At 50.4% G+C, this 24311-nt stretch overlaps 1 protein-coding gene across 1 annotated transcript in view; it reads left to right on the top strand.

Moving 5' to 3' along the window:
- Positions 1-14727: 14727 nt before the first annotated feature.
- Positions 14728-24311, top strand: part of SLC6A14 (solute carrier family 6 member 14) — a 28781-nt gene continuing 19197 nt past the window's right edge. Inside the window, exons 1-3 of the mRNA XM_030576251.1 lie at positions 14728-14800; positions 16485-16653; positions 21957-22088. Of these exons, the coding sequence (XP_030432111.1) occupies positions 14753-14800; positions 16485-16653; positions 21957-22088 (349 nt within the window). The 5' untranslated portion in view covers positions 14728-14752. The remainder of the gene's footprint in view (positions 14801-16484; positions 16654-21956; positions 22089-24311) is intronic.

The following is a 24311-nucleotide window of genomic DNA, read 5'->3' as shown; positions in this document are numbered from 1 at the left end:
TGATGTGCTGGTTGGCCTGGGCACTGTCAAAGCTCCCTTTTCACTGAACCGTGGTCTGGGTGGCCCCTCCATGAGGTATGTGGCAGTAGCTTCATGTGTTCCCTGGCTACGTCGTTCCAGGATGATGTCCACACTCCATCAAGCTGCATTACAACATTACCTTCTAAACGTTTCTTCCGGGCATGTCAGCCAAGAAAGGCCAGATGTCATCCCCAGTGTGGAGAGGTAGCAAATGACAGGATTATTGGGTTGAGATAAAACAGGCAAATTAATTATTGCACAAAGGCTGATGGATCCAAAATGTTCGAGGTTTGGATTGGTGTCAGAAGATTTGGATAATCATCCCCAGGAATGTGAAAGGACCTGAATTTCTGAAGATGTGTCCTTTGACGCAGGAAATCACCTGGACAACCCAAATGTAACGATCTATTTGGGGAAATGTCGCAATGCAAAGCAAACACAACTTCTGCATGCAAATAAAATCTCTTCACTTGGGGCATGGGGGACTCTGTAGTTAGATCCTGTGGAATAACACTAATGGGCCAGATTACATATCCAGCTGTTTTACTGAAGGCTGGCAATGCAAAGCAGCTGTAACCCAGCTAATTAGCCATTCACACCAGATTTATTGCTGACCTGTGTCACTAGAACATTGCAAAGAAGTCCAGCATACCAGAGAATTTATTCCAATATTTTGACATTTTTTCTGCCAGTTGTAGTGGAATTATGTGTATTAATCTCTTTTCTTATCAGAAGTCAAATAAAAATAGAGTTGTCATTTATCTGTGTACACTGATGTGTGTAATTCCTCTCAGAACATGAAATAAAGGTCTGCTCGACCGTTTGTCCCACAGAAAGTGCAGAAAATAAAATTATGTTTAAAAAGAGGCATAGACACTATTAATTAATTGTGGGGATGAATTCCAATGCAGCTTCTGGCAAATTAATCTCAGATTTAACTCCACTGGAGAGAAAGGGATGATATAATTATTTATCCCCTCACCTTTCCTATACTGAGACTCCATGAAGTCTGCTAGGACTTTCCTGTTGCTAATGCTAATATGCGGAAGGCACTCAGAGTCTACTGCATTGGAGGGTTAAATCCCTTAGCTAGATAGATTAGATAACAGGAGCATACATGGAGGGAAGTACAAACCCTTATTTCGGATGGCACATCTACCTCATCTTTTCAATTCCAAAATACCATCGTGGTACTGTTAGTTCTGTGATCACTGCCCCAGGCAGCCAAATTCTGTCCTCAGGAGTCACTGTGACATGCCCTGGCGTTCCTCTGGCTGAATCCAGACCATAGTACAGAACACGGTGCTTGTGTTAGACGTGCTGACGGCTTCAGAGTATGCGGAAAGACTGTTCCCCCTGTGTTTTAAACACAGTTCTCATTGTTCGTGATGGAATGTAGGGGCGGGTGGAAAGACAATGATCTTCTCTCCTCCCCCAGGCCCCTTGCACCTCTGACTCTGCTGGGTGCAATGGGAATCTATGCGCCTAGAATTGGAAATTCACCTATGTTGAGAGGGCTGCCGTGAGGCCTAGGCACCTACGGAGGTCTATCTGAATGATTTTCTTTTCACAGACTTGTCCATAATCTCGGTGACTGAGGGGTGAGAAAGGGCTAAATATTGTACCCTGCAGTGGGTATTAAGGGCTATTTCCTGCCTCTGGCATTTTACTTCCAAATTTTGTTTTACTGAAGATCTAGATTGTGCAACCCTTACTCCTCTTGCTCAGCTCTTGTGCAGACGAGCAGTGCTGTTGGCTGGGATGGGAATACTGCGTAAGGAATTGCTCCCAGATGGGAGCAGGTGTTACACAAAGAGAAGAGTGGACAGAAGAAGTTACTGTCAGTTACACAAGAGAAAAGCATACAGACTAGCCAAGGCAATGCAGGTTATTGGTTACAGCCTGTTTTTCAGGCTGTTGGTGGAGAACAAGGATAAACATAATGCCCTGTAAGATTATGTAATGAGGAGGTCTTAGTATGTCAGATCAGCTGAAACACGTGCTATGTGATAGACAGCTCTTCTCTTTCATAGACATGTAGGACTGGAAGAGACCTCAGCAGGTCGTCTAGTACAGTCACCTGCCCTCAGGCAGGACTAAGTATTGTCTAGACCATCCCCCACCGGTGTTTGTCTAACCTGCTCTTAAAACTCTCAAAAGACAGAGATTCCACAACCTCCCCATGTAGTTTGTTCCAGTGCTTAACCACCCTGATAGGAAGATTTTCCTAATGTCTAACCTAGACCTCCCTTGCTACAATTTAAGCCCATTAATTCTTGTCCCGTCCTCATAGATAAGGAGAACTATTTATCACCGTTCTCTTTCTAACAACCTTTTAAGTACTCCAAGACCATTATTATGTGCCCTCTCAGTCTTCTCTTCTCCAGACTAAGCAAACCTAATTTTTAAAATCTTTCCTCGTAGGTCAGGTTTTCTAGACCTCTAGTCATTTTTATTGCTTTCCTCTGGACTTTTTACAATTTGTCCACATTTTTTTTGAAGTGTGTTGCCTGGAACTGGACACAATATTCCTGCTGAGGCCTTATCAGTGACGAATAGGGCGGAAGAATTACTACTCATGTCTTGCTTACAACACTCTTTCTAATACACCCCAGAATGATGTTTGCTTTTTTTGCAACAGTGTTACATTGTTGACTCATAGTTAGCCTGTGATCCACTCACAGCCACCAGATCTTTTTTTGCAGTACTTATTCCTAGACAGTCATTTCCCATTCTGTGTATGTGCAACTGATTGATCTTTCCTCAGTGGAACACTTTGCATTTGTCCTTATTGAATTTCTTCCTATTTACTCCAGATCATTTCACTAGTTTCTCAAGATCATTTTGAATCCTGTCCTCCAAAGCACTTGCAATCCCTCCCAGCTTGGTATTGTCGGCAAATTTTAGAAATGTGCTCTCCGTGCCATTATCCAAAACATTTATAAAGATATTGGATAAAACCAGATCCAGGACCGACCCCTGCAGAATCCCATTCAATGCCCTTCCAGTTTGACTGTGAACCATTGATAACCACTCTCTAAATATGATTTTTCAATCAGTTGTGCGTACATCTTATAGTTTGTCAAGATTGTATTTCCCTAGTTTACTCATGAGGTCATGTGAGACCGTATCGAAAGCCTTACTAAAAGTGAGATAGCTCATGTCTATTGCTCCTCCCCCCCGTCCTTTTATGCTTTTTTTTTCAAAACTGTTTTCATGTAACTAATGGGGATATGGGTGGTTTCCATATGCAGCAGCACCCAAATGTTACTGAGGAAAATGACAAAAGAGACTGATTCAATGGGGAATAATTTTCTAATAATTGAAATATGTCACTGTTAGCAAGGGTTGGGGGACTCATCTGGGCACTCTCAATAATTGACACTCCAGTCATTATTGTACTGAATAGTCATACTCTTAGTTATATTTCTATGAAGAATGACTCCCTGGTTCCCATTATTCACAGCTCTGAAAAAATTCCACTCCCATTAAGCTAGTTATTATATTATGAATTGTGTGTATTGCCCCAGAGCTTAGGTTTTCATAAGTACACACTCCTGGTTTGTATTTTTCATGCAATTTTAACTCCTCCCTTGTATTAGTTGAACTTGTTATGTTGGGTTAATGATATGCTCCTGAGTTACACATTTCAATTGCTCAAAAAAAAAACAGGTTGAAGATACTTGTGGCTTATATAAATACAAGGTTAGGAACAGGGGCGGCTCTTTGTTTTTTGCTGCCCCAAGGGCGGCAGCCAAGCGGCCTTTGGCGGCTCGCCTGCGGACGGTCCGCTGGTCCCGCGGCTTTGGCAGCATTTCTGCGGGTGATCTGCCAGTCCCGCGCCTTCGGCGTACCCGCCGCCAAATTGCCACCGAAGCAGCGGGACTGGCAGATCTCTTGCAGGCATACCGCCAAAGGCTGCCTGACTGCCGCCTCACAGCAACCGGCACACCGCCCCCCACGGCTTGCTGCCCCACACATGCACTTGCTGCGCTGGTGCCTGGAACCACCCCTGGTTAGGAAGAGGAGGCTTGAGGCTTTTTTAAAAGTTTATTTCAATTCTTTAAAAGTTGGTGATAAAATGTTGTAAGTTTCAGAAAGGAAAAAGTGTTTTTATTCATAAAATACCCTGAGAAAGACTCTTTAGATAGAGATTTTTGTATGTTTAACAGTTAGACCAGAGCTGTTTCACCCAGTTTCTGAAAGTAATGGAGCCAGTTCTCCCTCAGTTACACAGGACCAACTCTGAGACACCTGAGAGAAGACCAGGGCCCAGTGTCTGTCTAATGCCTAAGGAAGATATTGGGCTACTGTGGCTACACTCCTGTTTACACTCACACTAGCTTGATGAGAACTAGTGCAAGTATCTGCACAAGAGCTGAGGAATCACATCCCTAGCTCCTAGTGTAAGTATCGCCTCAGAGAGCGTTACAATGAAGAAAGATCTCACTGGAGAACTAGTACCTGGGGTAAAGTCAACACTGCTACCTAGAAAACTATATTACAGATAATGCTGTTGTCAGACGTCACTGGTGTGGGGCTCTGCTCTGTTTGATGTTGATAACAGTTGGCTGCGTGCACGTATTCTCCCTGTGTGCTGCTCCAGCTCAGCGCAGGTCGCTGGCACAGCAGACCCCAAGAGAACCCCAGTGACCACAGACTCTGATAAGGTACGAAGGCACCTGGCCAGGTTTATTGCCAAACGAAACACAGTCTCCAGCTCCCCGGATCAGATGTCTACAGTTCTGCTAGTACATCTGTGCTCCCTGACAATGGACCAGTTCAGTCAGTGGTGGGACTTACCACTGCCCCCTAGGCCAGAGAAAGACAGCCCCTCAGAGGTCCATTTTTATACACAGGTACAAACAGCTTACACCTCACTCCTGATGTATTGAGGTACAACCCCTCTACATGTCAATGTGCTGCCTATTACCTTGTCCATGTTGGTTCGAGCAAAACAACTCTATTCATCATATTATCCTTTTAACCCTGTCTTTAGGATGAGTCAGCATGTTCCTGTTATCTGAGCGGGAATGTGCTCATATTGGAATGTTCTGGTACCATCCTGGCATGTGTTAACATCCCTTGTGCCCAGTACCTTTTAGGTATGTGTGTGTCTGCAGCATCAGCCCCCTTCATGCCAGATTCTGTGAGCAGGGCCTGCCTCTTGCTCACAGCTCAACTTTGTTTTATATCAGAAAAGTCTTGACCATTACTTTAGCTCAGGCCTTAGGCCTCATACCAGGCCCCTGATACAAGGGCTTATGTTTCAGGACTTCATCTTACTACAGTGTACAATAAAGCTGGTGAAAAAAAAAGTTGATGGAGCAGTTTTCCACTGGAAAATGCCATTTCATCTTAAGCTACATGTTTTGCTGGAATGTGTCATAAAGATTCAAAAGTGAAAGGGAGTATTTCATTTTGACTTTCTCATTTCATTTCGTTCCATTCCAACCTTCTTGTTTTGACGCACTGTCTGAGAGAAATGAAATGCTTTGATAAAGTTCTTCTGAACTTTCTGAATCAAAAGTTTTGTGAACTTCTATTCCACAAAAATTTCAAAGTCCCAATTTAGGACAAAAACAACTTTCCAAATGCTGGGTTTCCCCGACGGATGGAAATTCTATTTTCTGACCAGTTCCAGTGCACAAACAATAAATGTGGCCTGTAGAAATCCTGGAGCGGGGGAGGGCAGAGAAGGAGGCAGTTGGTCAGTTATAAACCTTCCAGTCTCCCTATTCTTGCATTGGCAGAGGCTTTGATTGCAAGCAGGAACCCATCTCCTTGAAGTGAATGACAGAACTGGGAGCATGATCAGACCCCAAACCCACTTGTTTACTCATAGGAGCAATCCTATAGAAACTGCAAGATGTAGGCAGCAGGATTTTCTCATGATCATTTCTCACCCTCACTATAGTTTATTACAACCCCTTAAGAAGCTGCTTCCTTCTCACTGTTTCCTCATGCAGTGCGAGCTCATTGTTTTTAAGGTTTAGTTGTGCAATTTGCATAGGCTGTGCCCTTGTTTATCCTATGACGACCTCTCCACAATAACACAGGTCCTCTGAACATGAGGGCCAGATAGGGCGTGTCTGCACTGCAATTAGACACCCCCGGATGGCCCATGCCAGCTGACTTGGGCTCATGGGGCTCTGGCTAAGGGGCTTTTTAATTGCAATGTAGATGGTCAGGCTCGGGCTGTTTCCTGAGCGCTGGGACCCTCCCACTTTGCAGGGTCCTAGAGCCCAGGCTCCAGCCCAAGTCCAGACGTCTACACAGCAATGAAACAGCTTCTTAACCTGAGTACTGCGAGCCCGAGTCAGCTGGCATGGGCCAGCCCTGGCAGTCTAATTGCAGTGCAGACCGACCCTCAGTATCATCCCCTCCTGCCAGCTCTTCCAGATGTGCTTCCCTGCTGCTTGCAGCTGGCCCAGAATGCAATAGTTGCTCACAGGGTGGAGTAACCGGCTTTACGTTACACCCACCCTGTGTTACTCTCCATGGGTTGCCCTGGAAGTGTCAGGTTGGTTTCAAGTAGGTGGTGAAGGCTCTGGCTCTATTCCAGACCATTACACTCAGACACCTCCTACCACCTAAGGACAGAGAATGGTCATGAACTCATGAAAAGTACAGAGCATCTCTTAGAACTGCAGTTAATTGGGACTCAGCGATGGCCATTACAGCCTTGTCAAGCATTGCCTTGTGTATCTCCCCACACACAGCATTGCTAGGATCTGTCTGAGCAGGCTGAGCAGAGGGGTGGTCACTCCCGGAGCACGAAAGGCAAGCCCAGAACATCCAACTGCCTCCCTGCAGTCAGCTCCTCCTGGAATGCACTCACCAGGGAACGGATCCTGGAGGTTCCCAGCATCTGCAATAATGTCATTCAGCCTCATGCTGAGTCTGCAGCTTATGCCCAAGTAAATGTGTTAGTCTCTAAGGTGCCGCAAGGACTCCTCGTCATTTTTGCTGATACAGACTAACACGGTTACTGCTCTGAAACTTTGCCCACTGTGCAGTAGTGTGGGAGGACATCAAGGAGGTCATGCCATTCATGGAAATCACATGCACACATGGCAAGTGATGGGCTGGTAGTGTGATTAAGGGCCTGGGCTGGGATTGCATAGTTCAGATATCCCCAGACCATCCACAGTAGTGGAGCTAACAGGTGTGTCGGCTGTTACCTGGTCACAGACTGGGTGTCAGGATGGCACTGTTCACCAGAGAGTGGATCAGACCCCACCCCACATGCAAATCATCTAGTCTTCAGTTCCTGAGGTCAATTCCAGACACCCTGTGACCTGGCAGGTCCCTTCAGGCCAGTGGGGGGGGGGGGAAGTGCACGTAGGCACCTAGTGAGATTTTCAGATGCCCCTAGGAACCAAATGTCCACTGAACTCAATAGCAATTTGGCACCTAGGAACTTTTGAATCTCTCACTAGGTGCCTCTCAGCATCTTTGGGTGCCTAAACACCTTGGAAAACTGGCCCTTGGTCTCTCTGTGTCTCCATTCCCCATCTGTAAAATGAGGATAACATATTCCCCTGTCTTGCCGGGGTGCTGGGTGGTTAGATCATGAATGTTTGTGGGGTGCTTGGATTCTACCACTGCGGGCGCCATATGACAAGCAACTTTTTAACCAGAACGGCAACCAACCATTGCGAGGCACTACGGAGCAGTGTGGCTAATGTATCATCGTTTGGGCTCTTTAAATCAAGACTGGATGTCTTTCTAAACCACATACTCTAGTTCAAACACAGACGATTGGGACCGATAACGTTCACGTATATAGAAGGGAAGAATCATTCCCTCTAGTGCAGGAAATACTGAGTGGACTTCTCTGGCATGCATGATGCAGGAGGTCGCACTGGCTGATCCTGGTGGTCCCTTCCGCTCTATTAATCTAGACGTATAGAGCAAGCGATAGCCTGGTGCTGTTGATGACCGGTTGGATGACTCAGGTTCTCTTCCTTGGGATCAGGATTGCTTTTCAAGCTGAGGCTGCTGCCGCTGCCTGGTTTGCTAACGGGCTTGTCCACTGACAGGGAAGCTATTGGAGAAGCTGTTGTGCTGAAGTGGGAACAACGGCGCTGCCAGTATTATTGCTGTCAGTCCCTCTGTCAGCGGGAGGACAGGCGTCCGCCTCTCTCCCCACGTGCCGTTCTGGACCGGCTGACTCAGCAAGCTCTGTCCAAGGCTCTTTGTGCTGCTCGCGTGAAGATGGCGACATCCTGTTCGTGACCATTCATATGCACTGAATGCATGTATCGTGTCGCTCCCGGAGCGGAGCAGGGCATCCCGAGTGGGGGCCCCTACTCCGCTGTGTGCAGTGCGGGCTGTGTTCTGCCAGGCTGCACTTCGTACCAGCTGTAGTCTGCTTCCTGTGCCCGGGCCTTCGACTGGCTACTTCCTGAGTGCGAGTGCATTGTTCATTTGTATTTTGCAGAGGTGGTGATTTCCTGGGCTGGGTTATCCGGCAGGTTTCTGTTCTGTCATTGCCCGGTCCAGCCAACTGCCTGTACGCAAAGGCTGGGCACGTGCACGTGTTGTCATCCCTTTCCAACAGCGGCAGTGTTCTGCTCGTGCAAGCGTGCACTCTTGTCTGGCTGCTCGCATGGGGGCAGAGATGTGTGTGGCTTACTCCCATTTTTCAGCACTGTCTGTTGGCATGGTGGCAGTTCGTGTCTTTCTGCATTCACTCTGTGTAGGTCACCAAATGCCTATTGTTCCTCTGGATTAGTTAATCCTCATCCGGATTCCTTCCTGTGGCGTGTAGAGACTTGGAACGGCTCCTTCCACCTACCTCTGGGTAAAGGCCAGGCCAGATCTGTCACTCCTGCCCCTCAGCTCTTCTTTAGCTCCTCCCCACTGGCATCAGCAGATGCAGAGCCCGGCCTTGCTCTGCTGCTCCCCATTTTGTCCTGTCCCCGTGTGGGACCTGCATACTCGGTCGCAGTGTTGAGCGCATTAGGTATGTGTTGGTGTCCCAGCTGACACACGGCCTCAGACAGGAGGGGGAGCAGTTGACTTTGTCTCACCGGTTTCTTTAACACACGTTGAATGTGTCTCTCTCCCACTCCTGCAGATACGCCGGTATTAACCAATGGCCTCCCTGAACTCCCAGTGAAATCACTCGTGTAAACTCTTTTACATACTCAGTAAACTTTCCATGTCAAAAAGCCTATGAGTATAAAACCACCAGCAGCTGCCCGTGGATCTGATCAGTATGTTGTCATCACAGCAAAAATGGGACTACTGCTTTATTTTTTTCTATTAGCGGGATGGTTGTTAAAGGAGTTTATAGTAATTTAGGGTGACTTACGAGCACAAGTCCTATTGACTTTCAGTGGGCCTTGTGCCCCAACTCAGGGGCTTTTGAAAACCTCACTTTGTGCAGGGGTCAAGCTGCTCATTACTGTTATGTTGCTGGATCAGGAATTCCACTGGTAACTAGCTTAGCAATAAACAGGGGTAATTATTACACTGTAATGAAGTCAATGGTTAGCTCAACGGTGCGGGAAAATCCCCCCAACCCTTAATGTTGGAGGAGTCGGGCTATAGGAAGTGCAAATCAAACAGCTGTGCCTTTCAGCAATGTATCTTATCAGTGGGTCGAACAAAGCCACGCGCTTGGAAGCTCTCCTTCCATAGGCCCTGCAATTTATTTTTACTAAGCATTGATTTTTTAAAGTACTGGAAATGCATAAAAATGAACAGTCACTTGTCAGGAAGAGAATACCTCCCAGGTGCAGTACATTGTGTCACTGTACTCTAGTCGTCTCTAGCTACATGGAAAGAAAATACCCCGCTAAGTGACTTCACAACATTACAACATGCACTAATCTGAATGAGAAGGGAGAGGTTGCAGCTAATAGGCTGTTTTTTTTTTAATTTCTAGTTTCATTTCAGACTAAGCACATGGCCAGGAACAGGAGCTGGCTTCTGAATCATTAAACTGTAGTTCTGAAGAAAAATTGGCACTGTTATCACATTGTTCAAAACAACAGTTTTCATCCTGGCCGTGAAGAGCTGATGACTCGGACTGTGCAAATGGTCAAGAACTCCCCCATAAGCCAGGCCAACTCACCTTGTTTCATAGGTCATTTCAAACTCACAGCTTGCAATCCAGCTTGCCAAAAGGTCCAGTGGAGTCCATGTTTGATCCCAACAAACGTGGGGCCAAGTCTGAGAGAATTTGGGCTTCTCTAGCGTGTAGGGGTTTCTCTAGTGCGTAGGTGAGATTTGCGTTTTCTTTCAGGCTGTGTCTGCTGGAACTCAGAATTCAGAGGGTAGATGAAAACTCAAGGAAATGCCTTCCCCAAAGCCAGTGGGTCGTGCAGCCCTGCAATTCTGGTTAAAAAAATAAATGGAGATATACCAATCTCCTAGAAGAGATCTTGAAAGGTCATTGAATTGAGTCTAGCCCCCTGCCTTCACTAGCAGGACCAAGTACTGATTTTTGCCCCAGATCCCTAAGTGGCCCCCTCAAGGATTGACCTCACAACCCTGGGTTTAGCAGGCCCATGCTCAAACCACTGAGCTATCCCTCAAAAGATAGGTTGTATCTCTTTCAGCAGGTACTGTAGATTGGCATTCTTCCAGTAAGCTAACGCACATACCTCCTAGGGCTCCTACTGCACAGGATGATCCAACAGAACCCAGTACAATCCTGTTACCTCCCCCAGTGTTCCAAATACACCTTTCACGAATGGTGGATTGTGCCCTGCTGCTAGTGCCAAGCAGCTCCTCCCTCCATCAGGAGCCGCACAGACCTGTGAAGTACGCTGCTCACCAGGAGCCGGGGTGGCACAAACTGGCTTTGCAAAAGAGAATGGGGCATACAGTCAGGGCAGTAGTTGGAAATGCAAGCAGTCAGTCCCCACCCAAGTCCCCTGGCCAAGAAAGGATTCTCTCCTACCGTAAGTATGGAAGTGTTTGGCCAGGTTGCTATTTCTTGTCCATAAAGGGCTCTTTGTGAAATCTGCTGTCACTGCATGTGAAGCGAGAGACCTCTTTTAAGGAGCTCTTTCCCACCCATAGCCCCTCGGGCTCCTGGCTGAGAGGTGAGTTTGCTTTTGTGGTCCATTCTCTAGTGTGACTGATAAATGATGCCCACCTGGCCCTCTCAGAAAAGACCACACCCCACAGTGCCTGTGTGGTTGGTGACTCACACAAAGGGATCCTGGGAAGTTTAATTTAGGAGTTGGAATGTTCATATCTGGTCAATGGTTTGAGAGCACGAAGAGCAGGGGCAGCAGGCCGGCAGGTTAGATGGATGTGTTGCCGGGAGAGGGGGTAGTTAGGAGGATGGGTAGATGTGTGGGGGTGGCTGGCTGACATGTAGGTGAATGTGTGTGTCAGGAAGAGGGGAGGAGGATGGGTGTGTCAGATGCTGGGGGTAGGCAGGAGGATAAATGTTTTGGGGTGGTTAGTGAGATGTGAAGTGTGCAGGGGGGTGGCCAGCTGGCAGGTAGACAGATGTGCTAGGGGTGGTTAGGAGGATGGATGTGTCAAGGTTAACTAGTAGGATGGATGTATTCAGTGTGGGAGTGGATGGATATGTCAAGGGTAATTAGGAGGATGGATGTGTCAGAGTGGGAGGGTGGATGGATGTGTTGGGTGGGGGGTAATTAGGAGGACAGATGTGTGCGGGGAGGATGGATGTGTCAAGTAGGGGGCTAGTTAGGAGGATAGATGTAGGGGGTGTCTAGGGGTAGGTACTTAGTTGGGAAGATGGATGTGCGATGGGGAGAGGATGGATGTGTGTAGGGATGGATCGATGTGTTGGGAGGTAGTTAGGAGGATGGATGTGTCAGGGTGGGAGGGTGCATCGATGTGTTGGGAGGTAGTTAGGAGGATGGATGTGTGGGAAGGTGGATACATGCGTGGGGGGGTAGTTAGGAAGATGGGTGTGTTGGGCGGGGGATGGATGTGTGGGAAGGTGGATACATGCATGGGGGGATAGTTAGGAAGAAGGGTGTGTTGGATGGGGGAAGATGGGGGCAGGTAGGAGGATGCAGGGGGACTGGATGTGCGGGGGCAGCAGGTAGGAGGATGTGCAGGAGGAGAGTGGATGTGGCAAGTGGGGGGCTAGTTAGGAGGATAGATGTAGGGAGGTGCTTGGGGGTAAGTACGTAGGTGGGAGGATGGATGTGTGTAGGGGTGGGTGGATGTGTTGGGGGCTAATTAGGAGGATGGATTTGCAGGGTGGATGGATGTGTCATTGAATTTTCTTGGTGTTTGGTTTAAAATATCCTCCCGTGGAACCTGCAACTCAGTCACTGTAGTGTGTAGTCATTGTAGTGTTGTTTTTAAGACTCTTCTGGAAGGTAACTAGCCTTTAAACAGAAGTGAAACTCACAGTGTTGCCACCTCTGATGATTTTGTCATGAGTCTCATGATAATTATTGTTTTCCTTAAAGCCTCAGCTCCTGGAGTCAAGTCATCTGTGATGATTTCAGCCTTCGTTCTTAAAGAAAAATGAAGTTTCTAGCCCTTGTGGCTGTGGAGAAAGCTTCAAAATGTGACCCCAGTGCACCTTAAAGGTTCAAAAAGCAGAATGTAAATAAGAAGAACACCAAAATCTATAATTTTACATAATCTCATGATTTTAAAGCCAATCTCACCATTTTTGGTGAGCCTGAGTCATGATTTTTGAACATTTGGGGTTGGCAATACTTGAAAGTGACTTGAAAGTGTCAGTTTCACTCCTGAAAGCAGCAAAGAATCCTGTGGCACCTTATAGACTAACAGACGTTTTGGAGCATGAGCTTTCATGGGTGGGTGAATACCCACTTCCACAGATGCATGTAGTTTCACTCCTGTTTAAGGTCAGTTTCTAGTCTGTTATTCCTAGTGGGGTAACATCCCTAGACCCCAGGCACCTGCAGTACAAATAAACTCGTGGGGCCTTGTCCTAGTTGGATGTTTTAAAAAGTTAAACGACCTATTCCAAGCTCGATGAATTGCAAAGAAGTGACAGAAAGTCATCTAGATTTTGCTACAATTGTTCCAATGGTTGTATTCAGAGTTAGTACCAAAGTAAGAATAGACATTAATTTTTTAAACCTAACCAGTGTCCCTTAAGTGGATTGACACAAGATGTCAGAACGTGTTAGTTAGAGCTGAGGTGGTTTAATATTTATTTCATTTTTTTTTTAGATAGAGATTAGAAATTATCTGACAAGAGCACCTACATTGTTATTTCCAAAAAACAAAAAAATACCTCTCCCAACAAACAAAAATAACCCCAAGAGTTTTCAGGTGCCCAAATAGCCTCTGGAATCAGGGTTAAAGTCCCCCGCCCTCGTGCATCTGAAATGGTGCCCCTAGGTGGGTAGGAGGATGTGTGTGTGGTGAGGGGTAGGTAGGTGGGGGGGATTATTGAAGGGGGCTGGCTGGCAGGAGGGAGGATCTGTAGGAGAAGGATGATTGTGGGGGGGCTGGCTTGATATGCAGGGGGGTGGCAGGTGGGAGGATGTAGGGGGCTGGATGGATGTGCGGGGGGTGGCAGGTAGGAGGATGTGGGGACGGATGGATGTGCTGAGGGGGCTAGTAGGGGGAAGGATGGATGCGGGGGGCAGCAGTTAGAAGAATGTGCAGGGAGGTGGCAGATGGGAGGATGTCGGGAGGGTGGCAGATGGATAGGCCGGGCGGGCTGTCAGGTAGGAGGATGTGCGGGGCAGAGGATAATTGTGGGAGGGCTCGTTGGATGTGCGGGAGGGTGGCAGGTGGGAGGATGTAGGGGGCTGGCTGGATGTGCGGGAGGGGCTGGCAGGTAGGAGGATGTGGGGGGGAGGATGACTGGGGGGCTGGCTGAATGTGCGCGGGTGGTGGTGGCAGGTGGAAGCATGTGGGGGGATGGATAGATGTGCTGAGGGGGCTAGCGGGGGGAGGATGATTGAGGGAGCTGGCTGAATGTGCAGGGGTGGCAGGTGCAAGGATGTGAGGGGAGGATGGATGTGCTGAGGGGGATAGCAGGGGGAAGGATGAATGTGGGGGGCAGCAGTTAGAAGAATGGGCGGGGCAGCACGTGGGAGGATGTGTGAGGGGGGTGGCACGTGGGAGGACGCAGGGGGCGGCACGTGGGAGGATGGGCGTGGGGGCTGGCAGGTGGGAGGGTGTGCGGGGAGCGGCAGGTAGGAGGATGTGCGAGGGGGGCAGCAGGTAGGAGGATGCAGGGGGCTAGATCTGCGGGAGGGCTGGCAGGTGGGAGGGTGTGTGGGGGGGCTGGCAGGTGGGAACCTGTGCGGGGGGGCGGCAGGTGGGAGGGTGTGCGGGGGGGCTGGCAGGTGGGAACCTGTGCGGGGGGGCGGCAGGTGGGAGGGTGTGCGGGGGGCCTGGCAGGTGGGAGGGTGTGTGGGGGGGGCAGCAGGTAGGAGGATGCAGGGGGCTAGATCTGCGGGGGGGCTGGCAGGTGGGAACCTGTGCGGGGGGGCGGCAGGTGGGAGGGTGTGCGGGGGGGCTGGCAGGTGGGAACCTGTGCGGGGGGGGCGGCAGGTGGGAGGGTGTGCGGGGGGGCTGGCAGGTGATTTTCCTGCCGCAGACACGGCCCCGCCCTGCCGCGGGGAGCCCGCCTGGGAGGTGCCCAACCCGCCGCGCCCCACTCGGGGCAGCCCCGGTCCCGCCGCGCTCGTCACTGTCGGGCAGCCCACGGGGGCGGGGGGCGGATAAAGGGCCCAGCCCCGCGGCCGCCGCTCACTCGGGCCGGGGAGCGCTCGGAGCCGGGCTCATGGGGACACTCACGCCGCCCGCCCGCCTCTGCTGCGGGAGAAGGAAGGTGCGAGCCGGGCAGGTGCAGCCGGGGTGGGGGGCGCTCGGGGCCCGGGAAGGTGCAGCCGGGTTGGGGGGGGCGCTCGGGGCCCGGGCAGGTGCAGCTGGTGGGGGGGGGGGTCGGGACCCCGAGCAGGTGCATCGGGGGGGCACTCGGGGCCCGGGGAGGTGCAGCCGGGGTGCGGGGGGGTCGGGACCCCCGGACAGGTGCATCGGGGGGGCACTCGGGGCCCGGGGAGGTGCAGCCGCGGTGCAGGAGGCGCTCGGGGCCCGAGCAGGTGCAGCTGGTGTGGGGGGGGGAGTCGGGACCCCGAGCAGGTGCATCGGGGGGGCACTCGGGGCCCGGGGAGGTGCAGCTGGGGGGGGTCGGGACCCCTGGGCAGGTGCATCGGGGGGGCGCTCGGGGCCAGGGTAGGTGCAGCCGGGGTGGGGGGGCACTCGGGGCCCGGGGAGGTGCAGCCGGGGTGCAGGGGGCGCTCGGGGCCCGGGCAGGTGCACCGGGGGGGCGCTCGGGGCCCGGGAAGGTGCAGCCGGGGTGGGGGGGCGCTCGGGGCCCGGGGAGGTGCAGCCGGGGTGGGGGAGGCGCTCGGGGCCCGGGAAGGTGCAGCCGGGGTGGGGGGGCGCTCGGGGCCCGGGGAGGTGCAGCCGGGGTGGGGGGGGCACTCGGGGCCCGGGGAGGTGCAGCCGGGGTGCGGGGGGCCCTCGGGCCCGGGGAGGTGCAGCCGGGGTGCGGGGGGCGCTCGGGGCCCGGGAGGTGCAGCCGGGGTGCGGGGGGCGCTCGGGGCCCGGGGAGGTGCAGCCGGGGTGGGGGGGGGCACTCGGGGCCCGGGGAGGTGCAGCCGGGGTGCGGGGGGCGCTCGGGCCCGGGGAGGTGCAGCCGGGGTGCAGGGGGCCCTCGGGCCCGGGGAGGTGCAGCCGGGGTGCGGGGGGCGCTCGGGGCCCCGGGAGGTGCAGCCGGGGTGCGGGGGGCGCTCGGGGCCCGGGGAGGTGCAGCTGGTGGGGGGGGGTCGGGACCCCTGGGCAGGTGCATCGGGGGGGCGTTCGGGGCCCGGGGAGGTGCAGCCGGGGGGGCGCTCGGGGCCCGGGGAGGTGCAGCCGGGGTGCGGGGGGCGCTCGGGGCCCGGGGAGGTGCAGCCGGGGTGGGGGGGGGCGCTCGGGCCCGGGGAGGTGCAGCCGGGGTGCGGGGGGCGCTCGGGCCCGGGGAGGTGCAGCCGGGGTGCAGGGGGCCCTCGGGCCCGGGGAGGTGCAGCCGGGGTGCGGGGGGCGCTCGGGGCCCCGGGAGGTGCAGCCGGGGTGCGGGGGGCGCTCGGGGCCCGGGGAGGTGCAGCTGGTGGGGGGGGGGTCGGGACCCCTGGGCAGGTGCATCGGGGGGGCGTTCGGGGCCCGGGGAGGTGCAGCCGGGGGGGCGCTCGGGGCCCGGGGAGGTGCAGCCGGGGTGCGGGGGGCGCTCGGGGCCAGGGTAGGTGCAGCCGGGGTGGGGGGGCGCTCGGGGCCCCGGGGAGGTGCAGCCGGGGGGGCGCTAGGGACCCCTGGCGGGAGCCCCGAGACACCCCGTGCAGCCGGGTGTCCCCCCGAAACCGGCAGCACCGGGGTCGGGGCTCCGTCTCTCTCCCTGGGGCTCCGCGGTTCGGGTGCGGGTCTGTGAGGAGCTCCCGGCCGGGCCCGCGGTGACCCCCGCTCTGCTCCCCCAGGACTTCACCCTGTCGACGGGGAAGGATGCCCCCGCGGGGCAGAGCGACGAGAACTCGGAGCGCGGAAACTGGTCCAGCAAGACGGACTATCTGCTGTCCATGGTGGGCTACGCCGTGGGGCTGGGCAACGTCTGGCGCTTCCCCTACCTCACCTACCAGAACGGAGGCGGTGAGTGCGGCCGCCCCTGCTCCCTGCTCCGGGGGGCCTGCTGCCAGCCCCGATGCTGGTTGTTAGACCCTCTCAAACCCCGATCTCAGAGCCAAACACCCCCGAGCTGTTGCAGAAGTTGGGAGTCGGATCTGAATGATTATTAAGCAGGCATCAGCCTTTCTAATGGGCCGAGCCCAAATCCTACCCCTGGAACAGGTGGGGGTGGGCCCCTCTCTAGCTAGAAGTGGATCAGGGTGCTAGGAAGGGAAGGAAAATGTGAAGTATCAGTTCCAACCCCCTCACCTGCCAGGCAATGATGATAGTGTCACTCTCAGGAAAGGAACTGAAATACTCCTCTGGTGGGTGTAGCTGCGAAGAGACAGCCCCTCCTAAATGCTCAGTCACTGAGGGACAGCTACATTCACTGCTATATTTGCTTTCTACAACCAACTCTCTGTAGAACTTTTCAGGTGTGATGTACCCGAGTATTTGGAGTCTAATATCTAAGCTGTATGGTTAAATGTAGCTACATTTGGGTTATTGCAGATTGTGTACTCTATGTCTTTTATGTGTTTTTAAACAAACTTTGTATCTGTGGATAACCTAAGCACTGTACTGGGGTGGGCAAATTTCTTAGCCCGAGGGCCACACCTGGGCATGGAAATTGTATGGCAGGCCATGAATGCTCATGAAATTGGGGGTGGCAGTGTGTGTGTGGGGAGGGTTCTGGGGTGGGGCTAGAAATGAGGAGTTCAGGGTGCAGGCGGGAGCTCCGAGTTGGGGCAAGGGGCTGTGGGGAGGGTGAGAGCTCCAGCTGGGGATGTGGGATCTGGGGTGGAGCTGAAATGAGGGGTGCCAGAGGCTGCTCTGGGCTGGGACTGAGGGGTTCAGAGGGTAGGAGGGGGAGGGGGTTGGGGTGCAGAAGGGAGTCAGGGGTGCAGGTCTGGGCGGCACTTACCTCAAGCAGCAGCATGTCCCCCCTATGGCTGTTAAATAGAGACGAGGTCAGGTAGCTCTGCAAGCTGCCCTGTCCGGAGGTGCCATTCCTGCAGCTCCCATTGGCTGCAGTTCTCGGCCAATGGGAGCCGCGGGGGTGGTGCTTGGGGCTGGGGCAGCATGTGGAGACCTGTGGCTGCCTCTATATGTAGGAGCTAGAGGGAGAACGTCAGGAGACACATGGAGTGGGGTAAGCCCCAGACCCCGCTCCTCTCTGGGAGCTTGAGGGCTGGATTAAAATGTCTGGAGGGCCAGGTGTGGCCCCCAGGCTGTAGTTTGCCCACCCCTCCACTATGCGCAGATACATACAGACTCTTTTCTCAGTTTGTGTATTATATAATTTTAACATTAGCTTTAATAACATTTTAACCCTATTTAGCACTGAGTTAGTAATGTCCATCTGAGGCTCTCCAAGCCAGAAGAATAAGATAAGCACCTTCATCAGACAGGTGGGAAAACAAGGTACAGAGAGGCTGTAACTTGTTCAGACTTATGCAGTGAGTCAGTGGCAGAACCCAAACCAGAATCCAGGTCTCCTGACTCCCATTCCAGTGCTCTGTGGACCAGATCTACTGCCAGGGAATAGGGATGGGTAACCAGCCAGACCACAATATTCTCAGCATTGGTAAATCCTGACGCCTCAGTCCAGCAATGCATTGAATCACGTGTGTGAAGCTTCAAGTTAGTCTGACTGCACATGTGATTTACACGTACCTAAGTGCTTTGCTGGCCTGGGGCCTGGAGACATCCCCATTTCACTGTTGTCCGTGCAATAGGACTAGTCATCTGAGAGAGGGTCACTTGTGTGAGTAGAACAGTTGCAGGACAGGCTTTAAAGCTGAAATCATTAGACTGAAGAACACAGAGAAAAGTAATTGTAACGTGACCTGAAATAAATGACACAACTTAGAGCAGCGATTCTCAAACTGGGTGGGGACCCCAAAGCGGGTCGTGACCCTGTTTTAATGGGGTCGCCAGGGCTGAAGCCAAAGCCCGAGAGTTTCAGACCCGGGTGGCAGGGCTCAGGTTACAGGCCCCTTGTCTGGGACTGAAGCCCTTGGACTTTGGCTTTGATACCCCCCTTCCCCCACCACGCCCAAGGCAGTAGGCGGGGGCTTTGATCCGCCCTCCTGGGGTCGTGTAATAACTCTTGTTCTCAAAAGGGGGTCGCGATGCAGTGAAGTTTGAGAACCCCTGACAGAGCCAATTCTGTTTGTTGTTAATGGCTGTTTCTGGAGTAAATGTTGAAGGTTACACTTATCTATACTTCACAATGCTGCACTCCAATTAGAAACCGTCCCGCACTGAACAGGGCTGCCTGGGGCGGCCGGGCAAGTGGGACAATTTTCCCCTGGCCCCCAGGGGCCCCGCGAGCCGCTCCGGGTATTCAGCGGCATTTCGGCGGCGGGCCCTTCCCTCGCTCTGGGTCTTCGGTGGCGGCTCCGTCAGTGCAGTGGAAGACTCAAAGCGAGTGAAGGACCCACTGCTGATGTGCTGCTGCAGCCTCGGAGCACCGCCCGGTGAGCACAAGCGCCACAAATGACGGGGAAAAAAACCCGCAATCGGAGGCACTTGGGCCGCTCTACCGCCCCCACTTCATTCTTCAGCGGCAATTCAGTGGCGGGTCCCTCTCAGTGGGAAGGCCCTGCCGCCGAATTGCCACCCGGCCCTGCCTCAGGCCCCCGGAATCCTCTGGGCAGCCCTGACACTAAATGATGCTCAATGCCTATTAATTTTAAAGTGGCCTCCCCTTTTTTACCTGGATTAAAACTAGTTTATCCCAAACAAAGACTAAGAATAAAGGCCTCTAATCTATTCACTACAAGGTTACATTCCATGGGTCCTTGGCAGCTCCTTCACAGAACACGTGACTGGCTTTACTTGACAAATCTCTGGTGAATCACTTGGCTGAATGCAGAGGCAGGATAGACAAACTTTGGCCTGTCCTATGATTTGTGGAGCTCCGAGATTCTATTTCAGGTGGGAAAAGCAGGTGTTTAAGCTAAATGCCTTAGGGCCCAGTCCAACTCCTATTTAAGGTCAATGAGTGTTTATATTGTAAGTGCAACATGGCCAGATTATGTAATTTTGCATACAGACATTTGAGTATAGATATATGGCGTACACAGTGGCATTCGTGGCATACATCTCTTATTGGCATGTGTTTGGCCTGGTTGCATTACTCATGAGTGATGAAGCAGAATTCTAGTCCAAAAGGAATGTTAATAAAAAATCAGTATATCGCACTGCACTGTCATGTAGTGACATGTCACAGCTATTTGAGGAATATTTTAGAATGAAAAAATATTTTATTGGGACGATTTTTTGTATCCTTCTGCCTGTAAGGCCAAGTGCCTTCAGCAAGGCATGTATGCATTTGCTGAACTTTAAACATGAGTCGTTTGCTTGAATTCAGTGGGGTTACCTACATGCTTAAGGTTAAGCATGTGTTTAAATATCTTGCCAAACAGGGTCCCTAGTTTATCTTAAACCCCTTTGTGGTTGAAGAGAAAAAGTAGATGAACAGCTGCATGTGCATGAATATCAGCTGTCTTACTGGGCGCTGTTTCTCTCTTACACTTGTGCACTACAGCAAATATGAAATGCGGGTCCTTCTCATAGAGCTCAGTAATGAGAGGTGCTGGAACAATGTGCGCAGTGGGGAGCTGAGAGCCATTGAACCAAACCATAAACCCTGTATATGATGGAAACCACTTCAAACCCAGGGATGTGGCAGCCCCTCAACACCCCTATTTCCAGCACCTATGTCCCTGACTCCAGTTTAATGTGGAATTTAGGAAAGCATTCATGCAAGAGGCCAGCTGAGGCTCTGTATCAGAAAGGAGATAGCTGTATGAAAGCATATGAAACAAATTACAACTATTTCCATGTTTAGCCATTCTAACAGTGAGTTGCAAATCACCACTAAGTACAAAGAAGAAACAGTTCATTTCTGTTTTAAATTTAAAAGCATAAGCTACTGTAGAATGCAAACAAAATCAAGAGTACACACAGCCAGATATCATCTCTGTCTTCCTGACAGAGCAGCATGTGTTGCCCAGTTTTTTATCCTTATTTCACAAAAGAAAAGTTGTGCCATAAAAATTCGTCAGTTCTAAGTTCCAGAGCCTAGCAGGGTGGCTCAGTGTGGCAGTGACAGGCAGCGCTCAGAGGAGAAGCAGCTGGAGGCATTGGGCAGTGTCTAAAATTAGTGTTAAAGATTTCTTTTGATTTACTGTTATTTATATATGATGGACCAGATTGAGCTATTTTTACTCACATGAGTAGTATATGACTCCTGCTGAGTAGTCCCAGGCTAGTGAGTACACACGGCAGATTCTAATCATCAGTATTTATATAGCACTGTACATTTGCTTGGCACCTATAGAAAAAAAAAGAGAGGAGGTCAGGTTTTTGATCATTTAATCTTTCTATGTATGTGTGAAAATCCAAGGTGCAAATAACCGTGGATGCAGTTTTGAGCCTACACTGATTTGCAGGTGGAACTGGTGTAATGTGGAAGTCTAAGTATCTGATTTGTGAGGGCAATACAGTGCACATTTTATGTTGCTTAAATGATTAATATTCAAATTAATTTTTTATTAATAGTTGGTTTTATAAAATGTTTATTTTTAAATTACAAAATCTAAATCTTGGGCTGAACTTCGTTACAGTGTTCCTGTAAGCAATTACTGAAAGTAAAAAGCAGGTGGGGGAAACCAGATAATTTTAAGACTTTCAAATATATGTTATGCAAGTACATCTGTTCCCTTTTATTCAAAATATTAAAGGCCTACCGTTTCAGCCTTAGGTGGGCTTTTAGTACTGTGCCTTGAATCTTACTCTTTTAAATAAGTTATTCAGAGATCGAGCCACCTCAGCATCTTTCTGACCTACTGATCTTTTCCCGTGAAACATATTTTCAGTTGTGGCCATAGGCACAATTCATAGTCATGCCTGAAGGTACATCAGGGATCTATGTGACACAAGTAAACATCTCTGGATAGACAAGGTAACCAGGCAATTGCTCAGCCTGTTGTTGATAAGAATAATTGTGAAAGAAGTAAATAAATTTGAACTTTAGTTTACATAACAGCCATGCTTATGTTACTAACGTTACCTTTACTGGAACCTGGATCAAACCACCAACGAGTAATTACCCCTTTCGTCTGCAAATACTATTTGATTTTACAGAACACCGTCCTTGAAAAAAAACAATCTGTACATTCTGTACAAAGTAAAAATCACTTTCGTATATTTGCATCTGTGGCTATACAAAAGGAGCAGAATTGTGCTGGTATAATAGGTTTTTCTATTTTCCCCAGGTGCCTTTCTAATACCCTACACAATTATGCTGGCATTAGCTGGTTTACCTTTATTTTTTTTGGAATGTTCCTTGGGGCAGTTTGCCAGTTTGGGGCCAGTTTCTGTGTGGAGAATATTACCAATATTACAAGGTCAGTGACATTTGTTTTTTATGTATAGATCTTCTTTTGTTGCTCTAATAGTCAAAAGTGGATTAATAATTTCCCCATAATGCTTCTGGCTAGTGTCATAAATTAGACTCTAGAATACTGTACATGGTGTGTCATACCATTTCATAGATGGCCAAACTGAGAGGACTAGTATGTGCTGTATGAGAGGAAATTGAATTCATGGCACTGTATGTGATACATCAGAAGCAGCAATTTTCCACAGCGTCAATGTAATGTTATTGTTTCTCATTTACTGGCTATGTCTTCTCATTCTATATGCTAAATAGGGGTCTACATGGGACATGCAAATCCTGCATTTAGCTGCTCAGATTGGCACTTGCATGTGTAAAGAACCATTTTATGCACTCATGTGCCTATGCACCTAGGCCTCTATTCCAGCAGTGTGGTCTGTGGGGCACTGAGCCTGCTGCAATCAGAGACATCCCACACACATGGGAATCAGGATCATGGGGCACAAACCGCCCTTATTTGCATCCATTCTGCTCCAACAAGGCTGGACATAAACAAGGGCATCATTGGGCCTGCATGCCCTCCTGACCACCCAGCTGCATTAAGATAGGAATAAGGAAATTACATTTGCAATCATATTAAGAGCTTTATTTGCCTTTACTGATCCTGTGTATTAGTAGACAACAAAAAGGGATTACGTCCAGGCATTTACTGTTCCTTGCCCGTTTCTACCTCAAAACTCACCAGAAACAACAAGGCACTGCACACAAGCTTCCAAAATCTGCACAAGATGAAAAGAAGGATGGATCCTACCCCTGGAGATAGCCAGGGCTGTGTGTATGTAAACATGTATGTCATATATACTCCCCAAGATCATTAGAAAAGGTTTGGTAGGTTGACCTCAAACTCACAAAGTTCCTTTTGACAAAGGAAAAGCTGCAGTGTCCTTGCAAACCACCATTTTATGCTGCCTTTCATTTACTGATGCAACTAGCAATCGCAATGAGATCTCTACAAACGATGCAATCAGCTCCAGTTTCCTTTCAGTTTATTTCGAGACACCCAGACCAAAATCATTGAATTTCAGGGATACAGAAAGTTTAAAACCTCACTCAGACTTCACAAATGGCTTTGATTTTTCTACACGGCTGGCCCAAACCCTGCATCCATCCCCCCATTTGGGATATTCAAAATCTAGATCCAGTCCCTAATTTTGTGGCTTCAGCCCATCTCTGTTTGTTACTGCCCAGGGTAAAAGGAATGAAGATAATTCTTCTCCATTGATCTTCTGCTTTTCCGTTTAACTAGCACTGATATTTTCCACCCCCATTTTCCTCTATTTAACAAATTTCTTTTAGCGATGCACCCTTCCTTTCCCCTCCTGTCTTCTTCACCAGTCCTTTCTTCAGCTGTAAAGAGCTGGACATGGTTCCCTTCAGCATGTGATTCATTGCTCCTTGTATTGGCTACAGAGAGTGATGTGGTACATTCCCTCTTTTCCCCGCTCACAGTCTATTGCCACCGTTTCCTTCTTTCCTGGTAGTCTGGGATCCGATCTCATCCCCCCCAGCCCCAACTGGGCTTCCCATAAGTGAGCTGGCCTGGTTCTTTAATACTCACATGGACTCTTGGACTAGCATGGGGTAGTTTTCCTCAACTCAGTGTGGAATGCAGAAGACTCTCCCTTACTTTACCAAGTTGTTTATATTTATCTTTAAAATTATGTAAATAACCTAATAAATTAGCCTGAATGATCTTAGTTTTACTGCTAAGGAAGATCAGTAAGGTTAAGCTGTTAGTTTATTTACACGCAGAAGTGACACATCTTCGCAGACTTTAGCCACACTGTGCCTATAGAAATCAGCTATGTCCAAATTTTCCCTTCAGCACCAGACTCCCCTCGGTATCTGAACCAGTGCAATCTGGTCTCCTCTCTTTGGCCTGGACTGCCTTGGAGCAGATGTTGTATTCTGTTCTGTTCTTATTTTGCCCTCTTCACCATAGCATCTTCGTCCTCAGTTGGGCCACTCCACACACTAACATTACAGACTCGTAGACTTTAAGGCCAGAAGGAACCTTTATGATCATCTGGTCCAACCTCCTGCACCTTGCAGGCCACAGAACCTCACCCATCTACTCCTGTATTCCCCTAACCTCTGGCTGAGTTCCTTTCTTCCTCCTGCTGCACTACACTGACCCTTCTCCCCTACATTTTCAAGGAGTTGTGTAGCATTG

Source organism: Gopherus evgoodei, chromosome 9 (genome assembly GCF_007399415.2).
Source record: "Gopherus evgoodei ecotype Sinaloan lineage chromosome 9, rGopEvg1_v1.p, whole genome shotgun sequence".
In the NCBI taxonomy this organism is placed as follows: domain Eukaryota; kingdom Metazoa; phylum Chordata; order Testudines; family Testudinidae; genus Gopherus; species Gopherus evgoodei.
The sequence above is the reverse complement of the archived record's forward strand: the minus strand, read 5'-3'. Positions and strand labels throughout refer to the sequence as shown.